Consider the following 20,925-nt stretch of genomic DNA (forward strand, 5'->3'; position numbering starts at 1 on the left):
CCTATTATTCCATGTCTGCTGTCCGTCAAAGTCGGTGCCCTGCTCCCTTTCTCTATGGGCCAAGGGTAATATTTGCTAATGAGTTGATTTGCTGCTACCATGGCAACAGGCCCATCACTACAGAGTGTGAAGCAGGAGTGGCACCCTTGACACCAACGCATAAAACAAGCCACCCGGGCTGATGATCCATGATGCATAATGCAGTGGCATAACCCTCGTCCGCCCCCCTCATCCAGTCATTTTTCCCTTCATCCATCTATTCCTTCATCTGTTTTTTACTCTGCTCAGCCCCCCTCCTTCCTCCCCAGTGATCCATCCCATCTGGTTTAATCACCTCTACAGGGGTCCACTCAGTGCCCTCACTAACCCCACCTGTCCCAAAGCGGGAGAGACATAAGGAGGCAGAGGACGAAGAGGAAGAAGGAGACAACTCTTTTCTTAAAATTACACGTGAAAGTTAAAGTTCACGTTTGGTCATAGTGCACATGAAGATGAGAAATGTAGCTTGTGAAGTCTGAAATTAATATAATTATATTCCAAGGTTCCAAAATAAAAACTGGCCGAGAAGCAACTAATGGGAGAATTTGTCTGGGTATGTAAATCTTGCAGGCAACAACCTTAAAAAGAATCTCAGTTTTTTGCTGTCTTGTATTTGATAATTTGGTCCATTTTAATTATATTGCACTCACTTGGAAGCGTAGGTCCACTATAGGTTACAAAGCAGGATTGAAATTTAAATAAGAAATCTATCTGTCTCTTTGATGAATGAAACCATCATCATTATCAGGTTCAAGAAGTATCAAAAAAACATGCTCAAAGCAAAGAAAAACTCAAAGTAAGGGCATCAGACCAATTACACCTACACCTACCTGCGTCTCAGCAGCATTTGCTGCACATGTGAGCCAAATATCAGTTAGAGCAAACAAGATATAACCCCCTCAACAAAAACTGTGAGCGCAGCATGAACCATTAAACCAACTCTAGCATACCAGTACATCAAAACACAGTGATTCACAGCCAATTAAATGGAAAACACAGAAAACCTGAGGGGATAAACACTGCCTGTGAGGGTTCAGGATAATATAAAGCTCTGTTATTGACATCAGGAAAAGAGAATGAGAAATCTCTGTAAATATCTTTATCGCATTGTGAAAGTTGATGTGGCTTTAGTTCAAAATTAAAAACAGTCAAACAACAACTGCTGGTAAACACTGTCTCTGGTGGGTAATTCAACTAACCTTAAGTAAACCTTGGATTTATTTGGTGATTCATCAATGAATGCATACTGATGATCAGTGTTTGCAGTAACAGATAACCCTGGTTATGTTATGGCACAAACATGTGTGTAGTACAAAGCAGTTGTAATGTAAGCATGCATCATTTGTGTGTGTACGGAGCAGGTGGAAAATCATTTTAACAGGATTTTATCACACCTGAGCTGTCTGTCTAACACTTTAAGGCAGAGCTGAGTATCACTGGCCCTCAGCTACAGGTTTCAGAGTCAGCTCACCAGCTAACCTGCAGAGACCATCTATCTAATTACACAAAGGTTGCCCTGACACCCTTCTTGCCACGGCGTGACCAGATGACACCGCTCTCTCTCCCATCTGTCAGCCTGCCGACGCCTCGTGAAGCAGAAGCGGCACAGATTGTGACTCTTGTGTGACTTCGCAGGCACAGCAGGCCATGATGCTCACTCAAGCCTCAGCGGTCCTACGTCCCATATGAACCTTTCTAGTTGTGAGAATGCAGTGATTGTGCGAATGCTCAGTTGGGTATCTCACAATCTGTGATAAATGTGGCATCATTTTTACCCGCTTTGCAGTCGAGAAATGACTTCACACTCTGATTTGAAGTCGTGACACGGCTTGCACAAAGGTGCTACCAGTCTACCATTTTCTTTTCAAGTTTTTAAATCCACATCTACATCTTATGTTTATGTTTTCGTGAAGCTGAGAGACAAGTCTACAGAAAATGGTTGTGAGATGGTGATCCTCACTTCAGTTTTTCCTTAGTGCTGAGGAGTCTCTGCATACATTACATATCTATCAAATAGCTTTATATCTAATTCCTAAAAGCGACAATTATCAATTTTTGGCCACTTGGAGAACAAAATCTCTAAACTATATCACAGCTGTGACATAAAGTTGTAACTAACATGTTGGCAAACAGTTCAGTTCAATTCAATTTTATTTGAATGGCACCATAAATACGTCTGATTCTGACACTATGAGAGAGCCTTTTAAACTTACTCATTTCATTCAATCTTGATATAAAAGAAGCTATAATTAGATTTTCTTCTGTTTCTATAGGTGGGTCTTTTTTGTTGTGCTAATGCTACTTTCTCATGTAGCCTATTTCAACATACTGGGTGTGTGAAAACAGCAAACGTTAAAGCCTTCACTTCAAGGTATACAATAAGCAGATTTAATCACTGTAAATGCCCCTGTTGCGATTCTGTTGCTGAACATAGTATTTATGAAAAGGTCTTATCCCGATTATTATTTTAGAAGCACTGGGGAAATAACTGCATTGATTTGAAATTATGTTGTGCTTTGTGTGGCTAGAATGTGACCCAGTTCGCCATCTTGTTTTCATGAGCATCATTTTTCATCATAGGACGTAGTAATTACACTTCATGTTGTGCTCTGTGGACCCCTTTACATTAGATTCTGTTCATTAAGAGCCTTTGGTAACATTATAATGTGCAGTCATTATTGCAGGCATCATAAAACACAAGCGGGTACTGAATTAGTGAGTATTTTTCCATTAGCATGGCATATTGTTTTAGTAATTGAGTTTAAAGACGTGGAAGACCTCTCATATTTATGAAGCAAGTGATGAAGTACATCTATTCACAAACATTAAATGCCAAAAAGACAAATATGTTGTACTTGTAACACTGATGGCATGAAATTAAAGCAAATTGCAAGACTTTGTAAAGATTTGTAGTCAGCAACCTAAGGCATTGGTCCATTATAAATGGTGTTGAACTGCCTGAATGTTAGCAACAGGAAGTGATGAAGTTCAGATAATTTACCTGTGTGGGTTTGCAACTGCTTGATTTCTGTACCTCCCCTCATACATTTTCTGCCTCATGCAGACAAGAATAAAAATAGGCTATACGTCAGAGGCACATACTGTACATTGTACTCCGCTACATTTCATTGATACCTTATGAGCAACTTTTCAGATTAATGTCTTATATACTGAAAATAAGACTAGCTTATCAAATGACACTGTGATATATAAAACTATCCAACAGTATAGAAACTAGTTTAAATTGGCACTTTGAGAAGACACAATATTAAATATTGCTTACACATTAAGGCATAAGTAAGAATTAGTATTGTTCAATTAAATAAAAAAAACAGCAGCAGGGGAAATTGTGCTCCATACTCCATACATTTTTTTATACTTTAAGTAAATTTGGCTGATAAAACTAACATGCTTGGCTTGCTTGTTGTGGCATATTTTCACATTTGAGCATTGTTAATCTTAATAAAATAAAGGATGAACACTTCTGCTATGGCCAGTTACAACTACACACCTGGAAAGGCTAATAGCAGGCGACATGTCAGAAATGTGTCATTTTTTGCTCTCGCTGCCATTTATTTTTCTTTTATACTTCCTGCAAAGTCTTTATCTGTATCTGCAATATTTGAGGGTCACATGCTGAATAAATCAGAACCTGAACATTTATCTGGCCTCCTGCATTCAAGCTGACACGGTGGAACTGACATGTGCTTGTGGCAAATGATTTGTGGTGGTTTTCACAGTTTAACGGTTCAAGCATCAGTGTGGGGTCACAGTATCCTGCTCATGTGTAATTACTCATAACATACATGTGAACTTTATTCACTGGCAAATACAAACATCTGATCTGTAGTCCTTTACTCATTTCCAGTGTATCAAATATATTTACAAAGCAACATGACCTGCATGTTAAAACCAGACTGCCACCATCAATCACAATTCTGCAGCTCCTGACTGCAAGACGCCGGCTCATTCTGCGTCCTTTCCACTCAGTCTGCTATCTCTTAACTTACATAACCCCTCTGGTCCTCAGGAGGCTGCAGAGGCTGGCTGAGATGGTATCAATGCACAGGTCAAGGGAAGGTAATGACTAATTCATGAGGCTGTTTGCAAGGAACCCTCCTCGAGTCATTAGTCGCCTGTCATCCTCCGCTCACGCAGCCGTGGGAGTTGGGGCAGCGTTGTGTGTCATGATGCGACTTTCATAAACAAGACTTCTTCAGACATTTGAGTCACATGGAAGGCAGAAGAGGTGCTGAAGGATGGTTGGTAATTGTGTAAGGGTTCCTGAATGCACCCTAGTGTCTTATACAGCTTTGATCCTTATCTCAGATTTAGGATGGTTCATGTACTGAACCAGTCTTTATTCATTCTTTATAGCACTGGTTACTTCAAAGCAAAGTCCTGTGCTGAGAAGCTGCATAAGTTGATCTGGGACCCTGCGAGCATAAAACCTTTAATTATAAATTCACAGTGGTTCTTCTCACTGTTTTTTCTGGATCCTATGATACAGAAGCTTTAATGGTGGGAACTATTGCTTTAAATACAGCCCTGTATGCTGACTGGCTTTATTCTGACACGTGACATGGATCTTTTATCACTAAAGTAAATCCACACACACTCCCTGTACACTTATGTATAGTGTATATAATCCATACATTGTACAAGGAGAGTCACTTGATGCACATGAAGAATGTATGACCTTGAGATCAAGGGCCTGTTTGCATGCACTTGCCCTCACATCGCTGTTTTCATGATGTGTTGACACTGAGCAGCCTGGTATTTGTAAAAATGTAAAAAGGTTATGACAACAGTGGAGGTCACATCTCTGCTCTGATGTGGCTGAACGGGTGCAGCCTGACACCAACACTGGCAGGGTTAAGGGGGGGTTTGACAGGCTCGTGGATCACAGTTCTTCAAATGAAAAAAACATGAATAACTTGTATTAAATAATTTAATAATTTACCCACAAATCAATATAAGACTGCTGCACACATACACCTGATATTCTACTTATACTGAGTGGGACAATCTATGATATCTGCAAAACAAAATATTGTAATTATATTTCATGAGTGTACTTTTCTCGTTTTCTTCTGTGTAAAGTTTATGTTTTAATAATAAATCATGCTTGTGCCTTTATTTATTTGCTTTTTTTAAACTAATATTTTTCTTGTGTGCTATCACTTAAGAGTTCAAGGGTATTAATGAGGAGACAACTCACATTAAAAGGGAGGCCTGTTCAGTGTTCTGTCAATTTGAATTCAAAACCAATATCAAGGGAAGAAAACAGCTGTTTCCACACACCTGTGCACTTCCAGATTACACAGTGACATCAGTTGAGCTGTTAATGAGTCAGTATGGAGTGACAGCTGTTGAAATGCTTTCTATATTAAAATGGAGATTTAAGAATTCCTTAAGCATTCATTGCTGATTTCATTACCCACTATAATAATAATAATAATCCTGAAGGCATCATTACCATCAGCCAATAAAGGTGTGATCTCACTAACCAAAATACCAGCTTTCATGTCTTTCAGTCCACTGCTGCATTAGGGCTTATGCCTGCGGATCACAGGTGCTTCATTGTGTAGTAAAATGGTTTTCTTACTTTTGCAAATCACAAAACACAGTTAGTATGTGCTTATATTATAGCAGTTATATTTACCTGCGCTTAATTGTTTCATTTGTGCAGATATGGAAAATTCCCATGGGCCTTTTAGGAGCTGCTGTCACTAAACACTGATTTACTCTGGCCTTTTTGTTACCACCATGTAACAGCACCAAACCCAACACTTCCTGTGTTTGCTTTCTTGGGACAGGAAACAGTCTGGACTTTGCGATCAAAGACCTGCAGTAATCCCTTATCATGGACTGGGGAGAAGCAGGGCTGCAGGACAAAGCTGTAAAGCTATTGATGAAGGAAAATGTTTATTTAGACCTAACAAAAAAAGGAAGGCAGTGGATTTATGTGTGGCTACCACATCAAGTTGACAGCAGTTTTGGTCCCCAAGAGAGATGGAATAGGAAGGACTGTGGTGTCTGGGGACATCAGATAGAGAAGTGTTTCCTGAATGATGATCACATTGAGCTCTGGGACCCGCTGTCACACTGCAGGAGCTTTTCAATGACAGAAATTGAACTGAGGTTTTCCTGAAGACAGAAGGAAGAACTAGTCCTGACAAACCAGACAGGGGTGTTTCAAATGACCCAGGGTCCTTGTTTGTTTGACAGTTGACAAATTAATAAGCGCTTAATGTCATAATTATCTCTGCCAGGAGGTTATGTTTTCACCTGTACCTATTGGTTTGTCTGTTTGTTTGTCAACAAGATTACGCAAAAAGTACTGAAGTGATTTCCCACCAAACTTGGTGGAGAGACGGGGCAGACCTCATTAAATTTACCAATCTGGTTATTTTAATTTTTTTTAATCACATTCCTTAACATTGCAAGATAATGCATAATGCAGGCTTTCATCACTTTCTCAGGAAATAATGCTTTGGTGTTGATGTAAAAAAATCTGACATCATTAAAAAATTAAGATTTATGACTTTGTACAGTTTGGTTCAGATCCAAATAATAATCTGGATCTGACAGATGTGTATGATTGTTTGGCCTTAGTGGAGGAATGTGCTCTAGTGAGTGCCCTCTGGTTTACTGTATGTTGTCTTAGTATTAGGTGTAATTTTTGGGGGCAAAAATCCACCTTCTAATCTTATCTGCCCAAGTGAGCTTCAACAAAGAGCAACTGATTCTCATGAATTGAATTACATATCTCTTTTCCCATATCAAACTCTACTCATACACACTTTCTCAACACAGGAGGTGATAAATCAAACCTCAGAATGTGCCTTCTTTGTTCAGAGATATCTGGATTTAGTGCTTTATTGTAATAAGCTCCCTCATTGCTTTGATATAAAACATCACATACTGGCCAGGGTGTGTTCATCGCCTCTGCTGATGTAAATGTTTGACATTTCTCTTTAAAACTTTTCAAACAGTTACCAGAGTTCTCATTAGATGTTTTGGGTTTTGACTGTGCAAAGTGAAAAGCTAAAAGTTTTTACCTCATTGGCTAAAACTAAGTACAAAACTCAATTTAAAACACTAATGAATTCTGGTGTTTTTAATTTTGTTCTTTATTTAAAACTGAACAATGAACGCTCTTTCTCTACATCCCCCTTTAAAACATCATCCATCCTTGTGGCCTCCACTTCCCCTGCAACACTGATGAAATTCATCTCAACATCGCCACCAAATCCATCCTCAGTGAAACTCAATCCACCCTTACCACCTGCCTCTCCAAAATTACATCATGCATGCACGCCAACTTTCTGAAACTGAAGTGTGATAAATCGGATGTAATCATTGTTAGTACCAAATTGTTCACTAAAGCCACAAAAACCTTCTGCCTCAACATCGACAACTCCACTTTGTCTCCCTCCCTCCCCACATATCTGCAACCTCGGAGTAATTCTTAACAACCTCACGTTTGAGCACCATACAAATCTCACCACCACAAACAGCTTTTTTTCTATTTGAAAACCGCCCATCCCTCTCCTTTTCTGCTGCTGCTGAAACCCTCATCTACGCTTTCATTACATCCAGACTGGACTACTGCAATAGCCTTCTTTACGGTGTCCTCAATAAACTCCACTACCTTCACTGGCTTTCTGTCTCACCGTGCATCCATTTCAAACTCAGTCTCATTACTCACAAAGGTCTCTATAACCAGGCCTCCTCCCGCTGCACCAACCCTCTCCACAGCCACACTCCTTCCTGCAGCCCTCTGTACATCTGACGCCAACCTGTTATCCCCACCATCAACCTGTTATCCCCACTGCTGCCACCACCCTCTGGAACTCTCTTCCAAAATATTTTTATGAATGCACCACTATGTCCATGTTCAAAAAACTTCTAAAAACTCCACCTTTTAGAACTTTTACAACATCTTTAATGTTGTAAAAGCGAATGAATTTGATGCTACATAATGTACTACTGTTTTACATTATTTTGTATTTTTTCCCTTCTGCTGTATAAAGTGTCCTTGTGTATCTTGAAAAGTGCTCTCTAAATAAAATGTATTACTATGGTTATTATCATAAGTGGCATTTAAACATTCATCCTGTTTATATGACTTGAATGAATATGATGATTTGCCCTTTTTATTTCTTTTAAATGGTGAACCAAAGAGCTCCAGTTCATGTGCTACAGACTATAACTACCAAGAAGGTCCCCTGGCCTGCAAACTAACAGGCCAGGGGACTCTTACTCTCACTTATTGACTCTTACTAATTAACAAAACTAGTCACAAAATGTAAATAGTTAGATGCCATAAAATATGATGCCTCTGTTCTGACTGACAATCCAAACCCCAAGGCAAACTCCACTCACTACATCTAACAATGTAGCTGAAAGCTCTGGAAAAAGACACTGCAAACCTTGGGTTAAGAATTTTTTGGTCAAAGTATTGCTAATGACCTAAGGAAGCCTCAGCTTTTACACGATGCGAGGGTGTCTAATAACATGGGAAGGACCAAAACTTTCCACAGACATGAATGGCTCCTGGATAAAAATATTCCTAACTCGACAATAAAATGTGCTTCTGTTGACCTGGGTGCGCCCTGGTATGAAAGCTTCAGAAACCTCTTTCATGGAGTCTTGAGGTAGTAATTAAAGTTGTCAGTAGGTGGTTCGGCACGAGAGGGGGATTAGGATGCCAACTGCTGGATCTCAAACTGAGCTAACAATATGGTCCAACCAAAAAGCCTGGGGCTACTGGGACCTGAGCCAGTGGCTGATTGATCCATCAATATGACAGGTTTAGTCAGCAGCGATTGGTCTCCAGAGCTGCTCCTGTTGGTTTGACGGGGCGACGATGTGTGGAGTTTTCCACCTTCTGGAACTCTGCTTTATTTACATGCAGCCACATGACGGTCGACGAGGACCTACTGCAGGCTGAGGAGGCCCTCATTGACTTTGATGAAAGACTATAAATCAAGTTCAATAAACACAGTGTGAAAATTGCTGAAATTGTGATATACAGCAAATCCATCATTACATCAGAGCTTGTGGCTGCTTTTAGGAAAAGAGACAAATAATCAACTGAAAATATCTTAAAACTAATTTCTAACTTCTAAATATGAGTAACTACTGTACAATCAAATTGGATAATCTTATAGCGTAATACTAACATTCTGAATTATGTAATATCGGATTAATGAAAGTGGGTTGGCTGTTGGACTGATTCCATTAATAAATATTTCTTTTACATTACAGGTTCTTTTAGGCTGATAAAATACCAGATGGGCAGATTTTGCACATTAAACTACTCTGAGTAACAAGTTACAACTGAAGGGGAAAAAAAAAAATCTGATATTTCAAGAATTTAATTTAATATTGTGACAAAAAAAAATCATGATGTTATTAGAATAAGGTTGTAATTGAAAATATATATATATTTTAAGAATAAAGTCATTTTTTATAAGCCATAGATTACAGCAGTGTAAACTCATCAAGAAGCTTAGTTTTGAGGATATTGAAATTAAATTAAAATTGTATGAACTATGAGTTCATAACTGAACGTAGCTGGAAGCCTGGTTTACTCCAGCTGAGGGGAAGAGTAAAAACACTGAAATTTAACTTTGAGAAAAAGGATAAAAGCCCAGTGGACTTTATGACTCCATAGAAATGACAGGCTAGAAAAGCTGCTGCTGTACAATCAGTCAACATTGCTGCCCTGCTGATAAGTTGTATCCACCTATAGTACAGTAGTCACATCGTCATGGAAGAGCTGACACAGACCGAAGGCACAGATCAGATATGTAGCTGGTAGCAGTTACAAGGTTAATATCAGTCATAGGAGAGTGATTCTGCAGATTTTGCAAGAGTAAATAGTAATTGTAAAGTATATATGTACCAATCTGTCAAAACTAACCATAACAACTGACATTTTGTTCTTGAAGAATAATTTTCCATAACCTTTTAGCTTGACACTAATGCTTCTTCTTTCTAGTAAAATTGTGACTTTATTCTCAGAATTTTAAAACTTTATTTTTGAAATCTTTCATGTTTTTTTCTAGTAATGGGCCTAATACTTTGTCATACTATCTTTGAGATACTATGACCTGGACAAATGAGAATATTCACAGGCACTTTGTCATACTGCAGATTTCAGACAATCACATGACAGTGATTTTGTAATAAGTAACTTTTATCTGATTTTTTTTTTAAAAATATGCATGATCTGAAAATCAACATCACTGATTAAAGGAAATCCTGACTTATCTTTGACAACTGTATAAGCAAACTCTGGCAAAGACACAGTTGTATGGGAACAGAGAGATAGAGCAGTCGCAGAGCTGTTTACTGCCCAAACTGGAGGGTCATGTTTCCTGGAGTGCCATGTGATAACATTGTCACCAAGCAGCACGAACGCTTCCTCCTCAGAAGCCTGCTTTGAAACTCGGTGGTAATTTTAGCAAAGAAAACACAGATAGATGTATGTTGATGAATAGCTTTTCAAGGCTGTTTGTCAACTACGTCAGACACAATAGCCCATATAAAACTGAAGGTAAAAGCCCAGAAAACAACTACACAGTCTCATTGGGCCAATGAATACTACATTTCCTTCCTTCAAGGGCTTTCAGAGAGGCACGTGTGTCACCGAAATCACACAGGCAGGAAGCAGAGGGGAACACAACTAGCATGCACACTGGACTGCAGGTGATACCACACATTTTTCACTGGTGACTCACTCGAGATTTATTTCTACACTGGCAGAAGACATCTTTAAATCCTACTTAATAAAAATCTTAAAACCATTATGGAATCATAAACAGTAGGTAAAAATAAATTCATTCAAAAAGGACAGATTTTTTTAGAAATGTTTTTTTTTTTTTTTGAGTCTGAGGTTTGCATCCTTTGGTTAAATGATAATAAACAGATTGTGTCTGAGGTCACTGTGGACATTTTCTATATTAAACCAGACCATAATCTTTCCCGAAGTCTGAACATTACTTTGAAAAAAGTTTAATAATGCTATAGTCACTATAAGGGGATATTTTACTGCAAGATTGCGGTAAAACATTCAATAACAACATTTTTGAGTTAGTGACTTATCAAATACATTAATTGACAATGTAATAATAATAAATGTCTTTATGTTAATAGAAAATCGAATCCAGCACAGTTAGGCCTACATTTCCTTCAGAACATATTTACTGCTGCACATTAGTTGTACTGTATATAAATGTAATTTCTAGGAGACAGGGTTGAATTCTTTTGCTCAGGTTGTTCAACTTTAAAGTGAACAACCTGAACAACTAAAGTGTGCCTCACATTCTGCCTGAACACAGCAAGAAAGTTAACAGTATAATGGCTAGTTTAGTTAGTTGCAACCTGATACCAGACAATCACTGCAGATAATACTCTAACAAAGGCAGCTGGGGAGTGGATGAAACATTTCATGCTAATATTTGTCACTGTTAGTGACAGAATATTAAACCTGTACCTACCACTGCATTCACAGCTAACATACACCTGTAGGAAGTAAAGATTTTTATCAATATACCAAAATAAAACATACTCTGATATCCCAAAATGTATAATGTATAATTATATTTATGACTGAAATTAAATTTCAGTTTCTCTCTGTCCTTCAGTACCCTCAGGTCCACATGCTAACAGGGTCCCTCACCACAATAACACACACACAAAAAAAAAAGGCCACTGAATACATTTTCACCAGCGAGGCGCCACTCCATCTGCACAGCCACAGCAGCCTCATTTTCCCGGGAACATCACACAGCCGGCTGATTGTGAAAGATGATGCACTCGCACCCCGCTAACAGGTTCACACAAGCCCACATGCTTAAGCCACCCTGGGCTAATTCAATTCCACTGCCATTCCAGAGGCAATAGAGTGTGCCTGCCTCCGTGCAGTTAGTGCATGGAAAAAGGGGGTCGACAGGGTGGGGCAGCTGGTTATGGTTGGTCCACCACCCCAGTGCTTCAGAGGTCAAACAGGGGCATATTTTTTATTTTTAGTTTTTCAGTCATGTATCTGAGAGAGACTGAATAATTATAATAAACCTAAAAAAATATTTTTCTACCTTAATGAGTTCATCGGCAAAAAACAAAAACAAAACAAAACAAAAAAAAAAACTTTTCACTTGCCTCTGTTGGTAACTCGCCATGTAGGGTTTTATTTGTTTTGTTTTATATGTCTCAGCAATTTCTGCCTCCACCTTTGATACAAATGAAAATGGAAAAAACAAACAAAACAAACCAAAAAAAAAAAAAAGGAATCTTCCTGGATTATCCACAAATCTCACTGTCAACCGTTCCAATCCTTAGAAGAAACAGTCTCTACAGAACATGTATTTGCTTGTTCATTGAATCTTCATTGTTATCTTACAAAGGAAAAGCCCCCCCCCCCTTTCTTTTCCTTTCAAATGGCTGCTCCTACTTTGTGTGGCATTTTATCTTTCACTATACATTTCACTATACATTCCCAGAATATGTTGGGCATCAGTGGAAACTTTGGGGTTTCCACTAGAATTCAAGAATAAAATAAAATACATGAAAATTGAAATTCATTGGTGTGTACCCAGAATAATACTACATACTAACAGCTGAATGTCCCCATGTACCAATGTTGCTTGCTCTGGATAGCTAACAACTTCTGCTGCAGCCACGAGTGTGCTTGTGTTGACTTTCAAACGGGAGCTACACATGACTCAGTTGTAATCAACTGTGTTTTAGCCTGAACTCTCTGATGTCACATTTACAAAGTCGGTCTTATAAAACACAGGACAGACAACATGGTTCAGTCGTGTGCTGATGGCTGATTCACACGGTCCCTGAGTGAACCTGCTCACTCATGATGAGAGCGTGAACACTCTCTGTCCCCCTTGCAGCTCTTCTACATCCATGCATATGCAAGATCCCAAAGGAAAGAATTTTGTGTACTGTGTTGGTTACACAGTAACCAATTTTGAATTCATATTCAAAACTTCCCTTAAAAAGCCTCTTTTGTATGAAATTCTACTACTTTCCTGCTAAAAGACGAACAGCTTGTTGTCTCACTCCACTTCAGTGGAGAGAAACAAGCTGAAATTGCAGAACTGCAATCTAGCGAGAAGAACTGAAATGGGCAATGAGTGGCCGTCAAGCCCGGGTGTCGTCTCTGTTCCTCTCATATATACTCAGGTGGAGCTGCAGTGCATTTCTACTGAGAGCTCCGGCCTACAAACACAACATTCATCGACAGACACAATAGAGTCTTACCAACCTGCCATGAAATTGCTTTTCACGATAAAACCAGCAGTGATATGAAAGAAAGTACACAATCGGAAGTCTGATCTGAAATAGATCTGAAATACACTTTGATGGCCTGAGATACATAGAGAAGACACTATTATTATTACACTACTTTTTGTGGCACATTCAACACACATGACATACATTGGAAACACCCTGAAACCTTTATTTTTGATACAATATTCAAGGGTTATATGGTCGAGTGAGGACCCCCAGACCCTTCAAACAGACAATAAATTCAACTTTCCAATTTCAGAAATAACCTCAACTCTATTAAAAAATATTCTACTTTTCACCTGAGTGATAAACATTGCAAAATCCCTATTTTCCAATTCAACAGGACTCCATAGTGCCTGATAAGTGTTTTCTCATATTTGTCTGATAATCTAATCTTGACAGAGGAGCTGCTAACTGGCTGTGAAAGCCCCAGTAATGAGACCAGAACAAGCTTATGTTATTTAGGCATTCAGCACGTCATATAAACCTTCACTAATGTGGGGTTTCCAGGGGTTTCAGGCAGCAGTTGTCCAGGGAAGAAGGCCAGATTATTAAGTTCATCAATGCTATTGAATTGGTCAGGGAGAAAACATCTGTCATAAAAGCCTAAAAGGTCACCTAACTTTACTAGTATAAAAAGAAAGTGCTTTAGTGAACCCCAGGAGGTGTTGCTTTTATCGCCATATTAAAACCCTCTCGTTTACTACTAATTTGGCATCACTACTGTAAAAATTCAACTTGTTCTTTTTACATTTTTGTTTTTGTACAGAGTAAACAAATGAGGTTTTTCTTTTTTACCTGTGCATAGAGTTGGACTAGCCATTTTATCATGTTCTCAGTGTTCATGCTAAGCTAAGATAACTTAAGATAGCTACTTGTAGCTACATATTTACAGAAAGACATTACAAGTGTTTGGAAAGCATTATGTTGAAACCTTTTGTCTCTTGTTAATCCTGTGTTTTGCGCACCCCAAACTCCTCCATACGACATCTGTGTGGTATAGAGATGCTACTATCATGCCTCAACAACTTTGCATTTTAACATAATCCAAGCAACCATTACATTTCCTCCAAAATTTGGCAAATCAGAGTGGTCAACTTTGAATGTGAAAATGGACAGAAGTTGAAAGTGAAGGGTAGGATGAGTAGGATGAATAAAACTAATTACAGCACAGAGTCCAAAACCTCCATTAGTGATAATATGTTTTATATTATTTTTAAAACTTGGTATCGGTAGTGTCCAGCTTCCAACACCAGGCAATGTCGTCATCATGCATATATGTATTCAGCTCAAAGAGTGAATACTGAAGAACCTCACTGCATATTGCAGGCTATACAAGTACATATAAATGACATCTGTAACATTACAAATCTATGTGATTACTACTTGTTTCTATTTTAAGCAGTTCAAAAAATAAACTGATATCTCTTACAAGCAGCCGTGTTAACGTAACTGTACAGAAATAGGCCGGGTGAGACACATTGTAAAGAGAGGAGTGACGGGTCTATCGTTTACAACAAGATTAGTCATTAGGATTAGTCACGATGAGGAAGAGGCTCCACGCAGCCTGAAGCCATCTATTAACTCCATGACACCCAGTTTGGTTCATTTCATTGGTGGTTTGGGGGAAAAAAATAAGATTTATGTCAAAGATTTATGTCAAAAAGTTACACCACGCTTTGTGCTCACAAATATTTTTAATGAAAACAAACATTCCCAGCCTCAGACTGCATGTAAAAGCTTATGTCTGGCTGTCAGATGATGCCTGTTCTTTCAAATCAGACAATGAAAATCACATTATAACAAATCATTACATCATGTAAGCAAAGACAGGCATACTCCTACTGCAGACTGTGCTTGTTAAAAAAAGGGATTTTCTATTGCTGTGTAAATTAAGTCTCAGTGCTCCCTGACCTTGAAACAACAGCTGCTCAATTTATTCTCTGCTTTTAAGTTATGACACATTTGCATAAAATGCCGAGCCGCACAGAGCTGTTGATGGCAAACGTCTATGCCAAGTATAGAAAAAAGAATAATGGAGCAGTGCTGATCTAGATTGTAATGACACGCACACGCACACATGCACGCACACAGAGAGAGACTGTAAAAACATCAAATGTCATGTGTCTGCGGTCCTATTGATCACTCAGCAGGGCATCATGGGAAAAAAACTCTGCAACAACCCACAGAGGTTAATGTACATGCATTCCAACCTGCTGGATGTGAGTCAATACATCATCTATTGACTGCACCACACAACAGCATGTAAAATCATGTGTCAAGCGCAGATCTAAACAGTGTGTTCGTTTTAATACACTTGGAGTATTAGGTGGGTGGACATATGGATGCTTTTATCATCTGTTTGGCACATTTACTTAATGTCTGTTCCATGTTGCACTGGATAACGAACAACAATTCACTTCCCTGTATGTACGACATGTGCTGTATGTGTGGGGAAATGACAGCAAAGGTGAACTTCAAAGCAACATAGTCTCCGTTTCTTTTCAGGCTGAATGTCAATCAAAAAATGTGCAAAATTCAAAAGTTTCAACTTTAACATATTTTGGTAAAAAGTGGTGTTTACTTAATATTTTTATGTCTCCGTGGTGACTATGACCACACAAAACACATTTTGGCCTCTTGAATGTGATATCTCAAGACCGCCTTGAGGGAATTTGTTTAGATTTGGCACAAACATTTACTTGGACTCAAGGAACTGATTTTGATGGTCAAAGTTCAAAGTTCATGGTCAATGTGACCTTACAAAACATGTTTTTGGCCATAACTCACAAATTCATACAGTAATGATGACATAATTTACCTCAAATATCTATGTGGATAAAATTAAGTGATGGCATTTTATATCCAAAAGGTCAAAGGTCAACTTCACTGTGACATCATAATGTTCTGCATAAACAACTCTGACAATTATTGAAGGCTGTTTGGTGGAGGAAAACAAATGGAGCCAGTAATTCTAGTTACAATAACAATGTATCAAATGATAAAATGAAAACTAGAAGGGCACTCAGAGAACGCAGGCCTCCAACAACACCAATGTCAATCAACATGCACCAAAATTCAGAGAACAATATTCAAATTCATTGTAACTGATCTGGATCTGCCCCAAAATTTAATGGACTTGTGCATGGCCCATGGCTCATCCCTCCATCAAGTTCAGTGCAAATCAGTTTAGTGCTCATTGTGCAATCATGTTAAAAAACAAACACAGGGGAAACACAACCTCCTTGGCAGGGGCTACAATGTGATCATGTGAAAGGCATCACTCTTAGAGATGAACTTACAGAGAATTCTCACCCAGAGCTTTATATTGAGTTTCACCTCACTGTTTAGCTGTTCAGGCAACAACTTTATTGTTCTGGCTCTCTCTCACTGCTCTTCTCTCAGTGAAAAAGCTCTATAAACCCACTGTACACTAGCACCAAATGACAGACAGACACTGTTAGCAACTAGCTAGTGAACAAAGTGAAGCGTTTAGCAGCTAAAGAACCAGATATGAGGAGTTGGTTGAGACCAAACACAAAGCTACATGCAGTGTTGGGGAGGTAAATTTTCTGTTGCTTCTCTCAAAAGGTGAGGTCAGGAGAAAAGTGTCAGCTTTAAAAACAGGAAAATACACAAAATAATGTCCTTTACACTAAACTATTTGCCAGTCTGTGATCTGAAACATGCTGGCCTTTGAGTGTCAGCAAACCTGCTAAGTGGTCTGAGTGTCTGATAAGCCTGCTGTTTGTGTGACTTCCAAACATTTTCCTGTGATTGTCTAATTCTCAGGCACTCTTTGTGTTGTACTGTAAAGGTCAGTGGCTCTGTTGTGTGCGCTCTGCAGTGTTTATAGTGGTGCTCATGAGTGGTGAGAAGTATCCTTGTAGCTGTCATTTGTACCCAAAAATATGGGCTATTCTGGCAAGTTCACATCTACATATATCTTAAAAAGTGTTGTATGAAAAAGATTGCTTATTGAATGGACTTTTAGGCCTGATAAACATAGTTAAAAATACAGTATTTTCCCAGGGCTGGAAAAAACACTGGAAAATTGAACTCAAGTAAAAGTACTGTTGATTGTTGATTTAACTTTACAGTGATTTCACTGAACATAATACTTGTCTAAGGTTAGAAAAAGCATCACGGTTTCTATTAAAAATAACTACTTTCTTAGGGTTAGGGAAACATGGTTTGGTTTAGTAAGGTTCGGGGACCTTCATCGTCATGGTTACAATATTGGTTAATGAACAATCATGGGCATGCTTAAAAACACTATTAGCTATCAGTAAGACGCAGGAAATTAACAGCAGTCTCCCACGTTAAAACCTGTTTTGATGATCCATCCATCCATCCACCCCAACCTCCTCCCTACCTCACTTTGTCACCCAACTTCCTCCTTTGCCCCCGTCATAATTACTACAGCCACATCAAGGTTTTGTCACTGACCTGCTTGCTGACCTGATTGATGACAGTCCTGCATCTGTTTATATCTCATTTTTTAACTTAAAATTGCAAAAAGAATTTTACCTCATATCATAAACTTTGCAGGTTGTCCAGTCCGGTGGCCCTACTTTAAATCATTGCAGTCACAAGTTGTACAATGTCTGTGCTAACATGTTGCTTTGGTCACTCTCCCTGACCAGACGTCAATTTGGCCCAACCAAGGCCCATTAACCGACGGCACCAATCATGACTTGTTAATTGTCTGTAACCCCCCTGTGTCCCATCCCTCCCTTTTATTGGTTGTAATCGGTTCAGGCAGCTGCCATACGACTCCAGGCAGCCACCCTCCATCGAGGAAGTTCAGGAGAGACTAGTCTCTGTCACTTGGCTAATGCTTTGGCTCACAGTGCTGCCATATGGAATCTAGTGAGATAAGTCATTGGTTTTGTGTAGGGAGTTTAAAAAAAAAAAAAAAAAAAAGCAAACAGCTTGTCTTTCTGAGTCAGCGTTGCTCTGCGACTTTGGATGGTGGCATGTTTCTCACTAAACAATAGCAAAGCTTGTTTACAGAAGCAGAGGAAGCCTCACTCCGCTCCCATGTGTTCTGTCAGAAGATCCAGCAACGCCGCAGAGAAATGAAACTTGAGCAGCTTTAAATGTTTCTGATCAAAAAAGAAAAAGGAAAAAAAAAGAAAAAAAACACAGGAGCAGCAATCACACAGCACACTGAACTTCACAAACAGACAGACTGAGATCCCCTGTTGTACTTCATGGTAAACATCTTCCACTGTTGCACACATGTACACTTGTTGCTTAAAATGCACACACATGCTTTGATTCGGCAGAGCCACTTCCCTTCCTGAACCATCAGATACCTCATTTACCACCAGAAAGACAGCATCCGTCTTCTGTCTGTTTCATCCCTTGTGTTGCTTCCGTCTTTTATGCTAATGCGTAAGCACACAGTGCTTTAGTCGCGAATTTACCTCTGCTCTCTCTGGGAACAAATACCAGGCAGAACAAAGCACAGCACACTTCTCCTAGATGAGATACCTTGATGATATCTGACGTGTGTGAGGGTTTGTGTGTATATGTTGTGTGCACGCAATGTGTCGGTGTGCGCGAACAAAGCTTGGGGAATCAAACAAGTGTGCGTGCATGTTTCTTGTGTCTATTTAAGAAAGTCTCTCTTGATTTATCTCTGGAGAGTCTCCTCTTTGCAATCTATTATTGGACATGGTCATTATTCCACGCGAGCGTGTGTTTGTGTGTGTGTGTGTATTCCCAGGCATCTCTCGCCTGGGAATCGACATTAAGCAGGGCATCAGCTCGCCATATGCTGAGATCAAGAAGAAGAGCATCAATTAACAGACTTTTGATCCTGAGCTCCTCTCATCTCATAAAGCAGAAACACGGAGTGATCGCAGCAGGGCCCAAACTGGGATCCAACAATCCCCAGGAGTCTTTAAAGCTGGGATCAAACTATACAATATCAGCCTGAAAATGGGCTGATCTGACAGTCATGGGGCATCAGAAACATCAAGGATTTCAGACATGAAATCAGGCATGACAATTGTTTTTTTATCCTATGCACAATAGAAGACACTGTGTATAGGATGCCTCTCAAGGCCCTGACCAACATACTAGCATGTTAGATTCTGTTTTCTCTCACCTTGTTTGAAAACCTCTTAGACATGCTCCGTGTCACCATGCTTGTTGAAATTCCTGATCCCAGCAGTCTGTCTCTGGCTGCTGCTGCTCCATCATATTCGCACATCACTCACCAAGTCTTGCAGGAAACATTACCATTTCATCTGACAGTGATCATCTGAAAAGACACAAGAATTGTGTGGTGTGATCTTACAGCGGTTTCTTGTATAAATTATTCAAAAGATGCATCAAAAACTATACATTAGGGCTGCACAATTAATCAGAATATAATTGAAATTGCAATATGGCCAAGTGCAATATCAAAATCGCAGGAGCGACAATCAAGATAAAAAGTGTCACAACATTGTTGTGCATTGCTAGCACCATATGTGTTGTGGTGCTACAAAGGTGCCCCGGCCTACAAATCATAATCCCCAGACGTAAGGAAACACGCTTGTTTGGTACAAGCCCCAACAAAAATCACATTATCATCATCAAATGCAAAAACAATCACAAAATAATAGCAATATAATTTTTTTGCATATTGTTCAGCCCAATTATAAACACACATTTCTCATCATCTGTGCAATGGATCAAAATCAGAGAAACATCAGTAAAAGCAGCCAAATATAAAAGGCTAACACTTGTGAGTCCTTTGGCAAATAATTTATTAAATCAAATCCAAATTTTCTCCAAATTTGTCAACCATGAAGTTACAGGATTTATGTTGCATGTGCCTTACAACGTGATCTAGATATCTTGCTCTTTTAAGTATTCATTTTTTCCCTATATAAAGAAAATTAGACTCATCACCAGACAATGAATACACTCACCCATAAACTATACTTCCACACAGTTACCAATTTTCTTAATAGTGCAGAAAAGCAAGCAATGTGATATGTGGATGATTGTCTATCTGACAAGCATAATATCCTCAGCAAAGTTAATGGCTGTTTGCCCCCCCCCCCCCGATACCTCAGCGTCAGTAGAAATAAATGACAAAATGAGAACGTCATTACCTCACTGTGTATATATGACAAAAGCCACATCGAGTGTGAGGCCAGTATTACAGGAAAACAGTTTTACGAGTGCACTGAGTACAAGACAGTTAATCAACAACAGTCTCTGCATTCATTTGTCTGGAATAAACAATGGTCTTGGGAATATTCTAGAAATTCTCACATCAAACCAGAAGAGTGTAGATAATAAGCCTTTAACACATGACAGTCAGGCTATGTGAATAATAGAGGGATGAAGTGTGATCAACAGTTGCCAAGGTAACACACGTTTGCTCGCATATGTGATCTGCAACTAAATTTAATCAAGGTGGATGAAATCACTAGGCTTTTATATTGTAGAGCACAGACTGCTACCCTGGAGATGGAGCTACTTCAGAGTGGTTTAGCAGCATCCTTTTTTATTAGTCATTCTTTTACTGGGCATGCATGAGCGCGCACACACACACACACACAC

The 20,925-nt window shown here is 39.1% G+C and overlaps 1 protein-coding gene across 5 annotated transcripts in view; it reads right to left on the bottom strand.

Moving 5' to 3' along the window:
* The window catches only part of LOC139629823 (neuropilin-1a-like), a 177,891-nt gene that overhangs the window by 130,796 nt on the left and 26,170 nt on the right, over window positions 1-20,925 (bottom strand). For all 5 annotated transcript variants that reach the window (XM_071492705.1, XM_071492704.1, XM_071492710.1 and 2 more), the window contains one exon: window positions 19,475-19,630. In XM_071492705.1, coding sequence (XP_071348806.1) covers window positions 19,475-19,579 — 105 coding nt within the window. In that variant the 5' untranslated portion in view covers window positions 19,580-19,630. The remainder of the gene's footprint in view (window positions 1-19,474; window positions 19,631-20,925) is intronic.

The sequence above is a fragment of the Trachinotus anak genome, unplaced genomic scaffold, assembly GCF_046630095.1.
Source record: "Trachinotus anak isolate AG129_WGS33_773 ecotype Australia unplaced genomic scaffold, CSIRO_AGI_Tana_v1 ptg000012l, whole genome shotgun sequence".
Classification (NCBI taxonomy): Eukaryota; Metazoa; Chordata; class Actinopteri; order Carangiformes; family Carangidae; genus Trachinotus; species Trachinotus anak.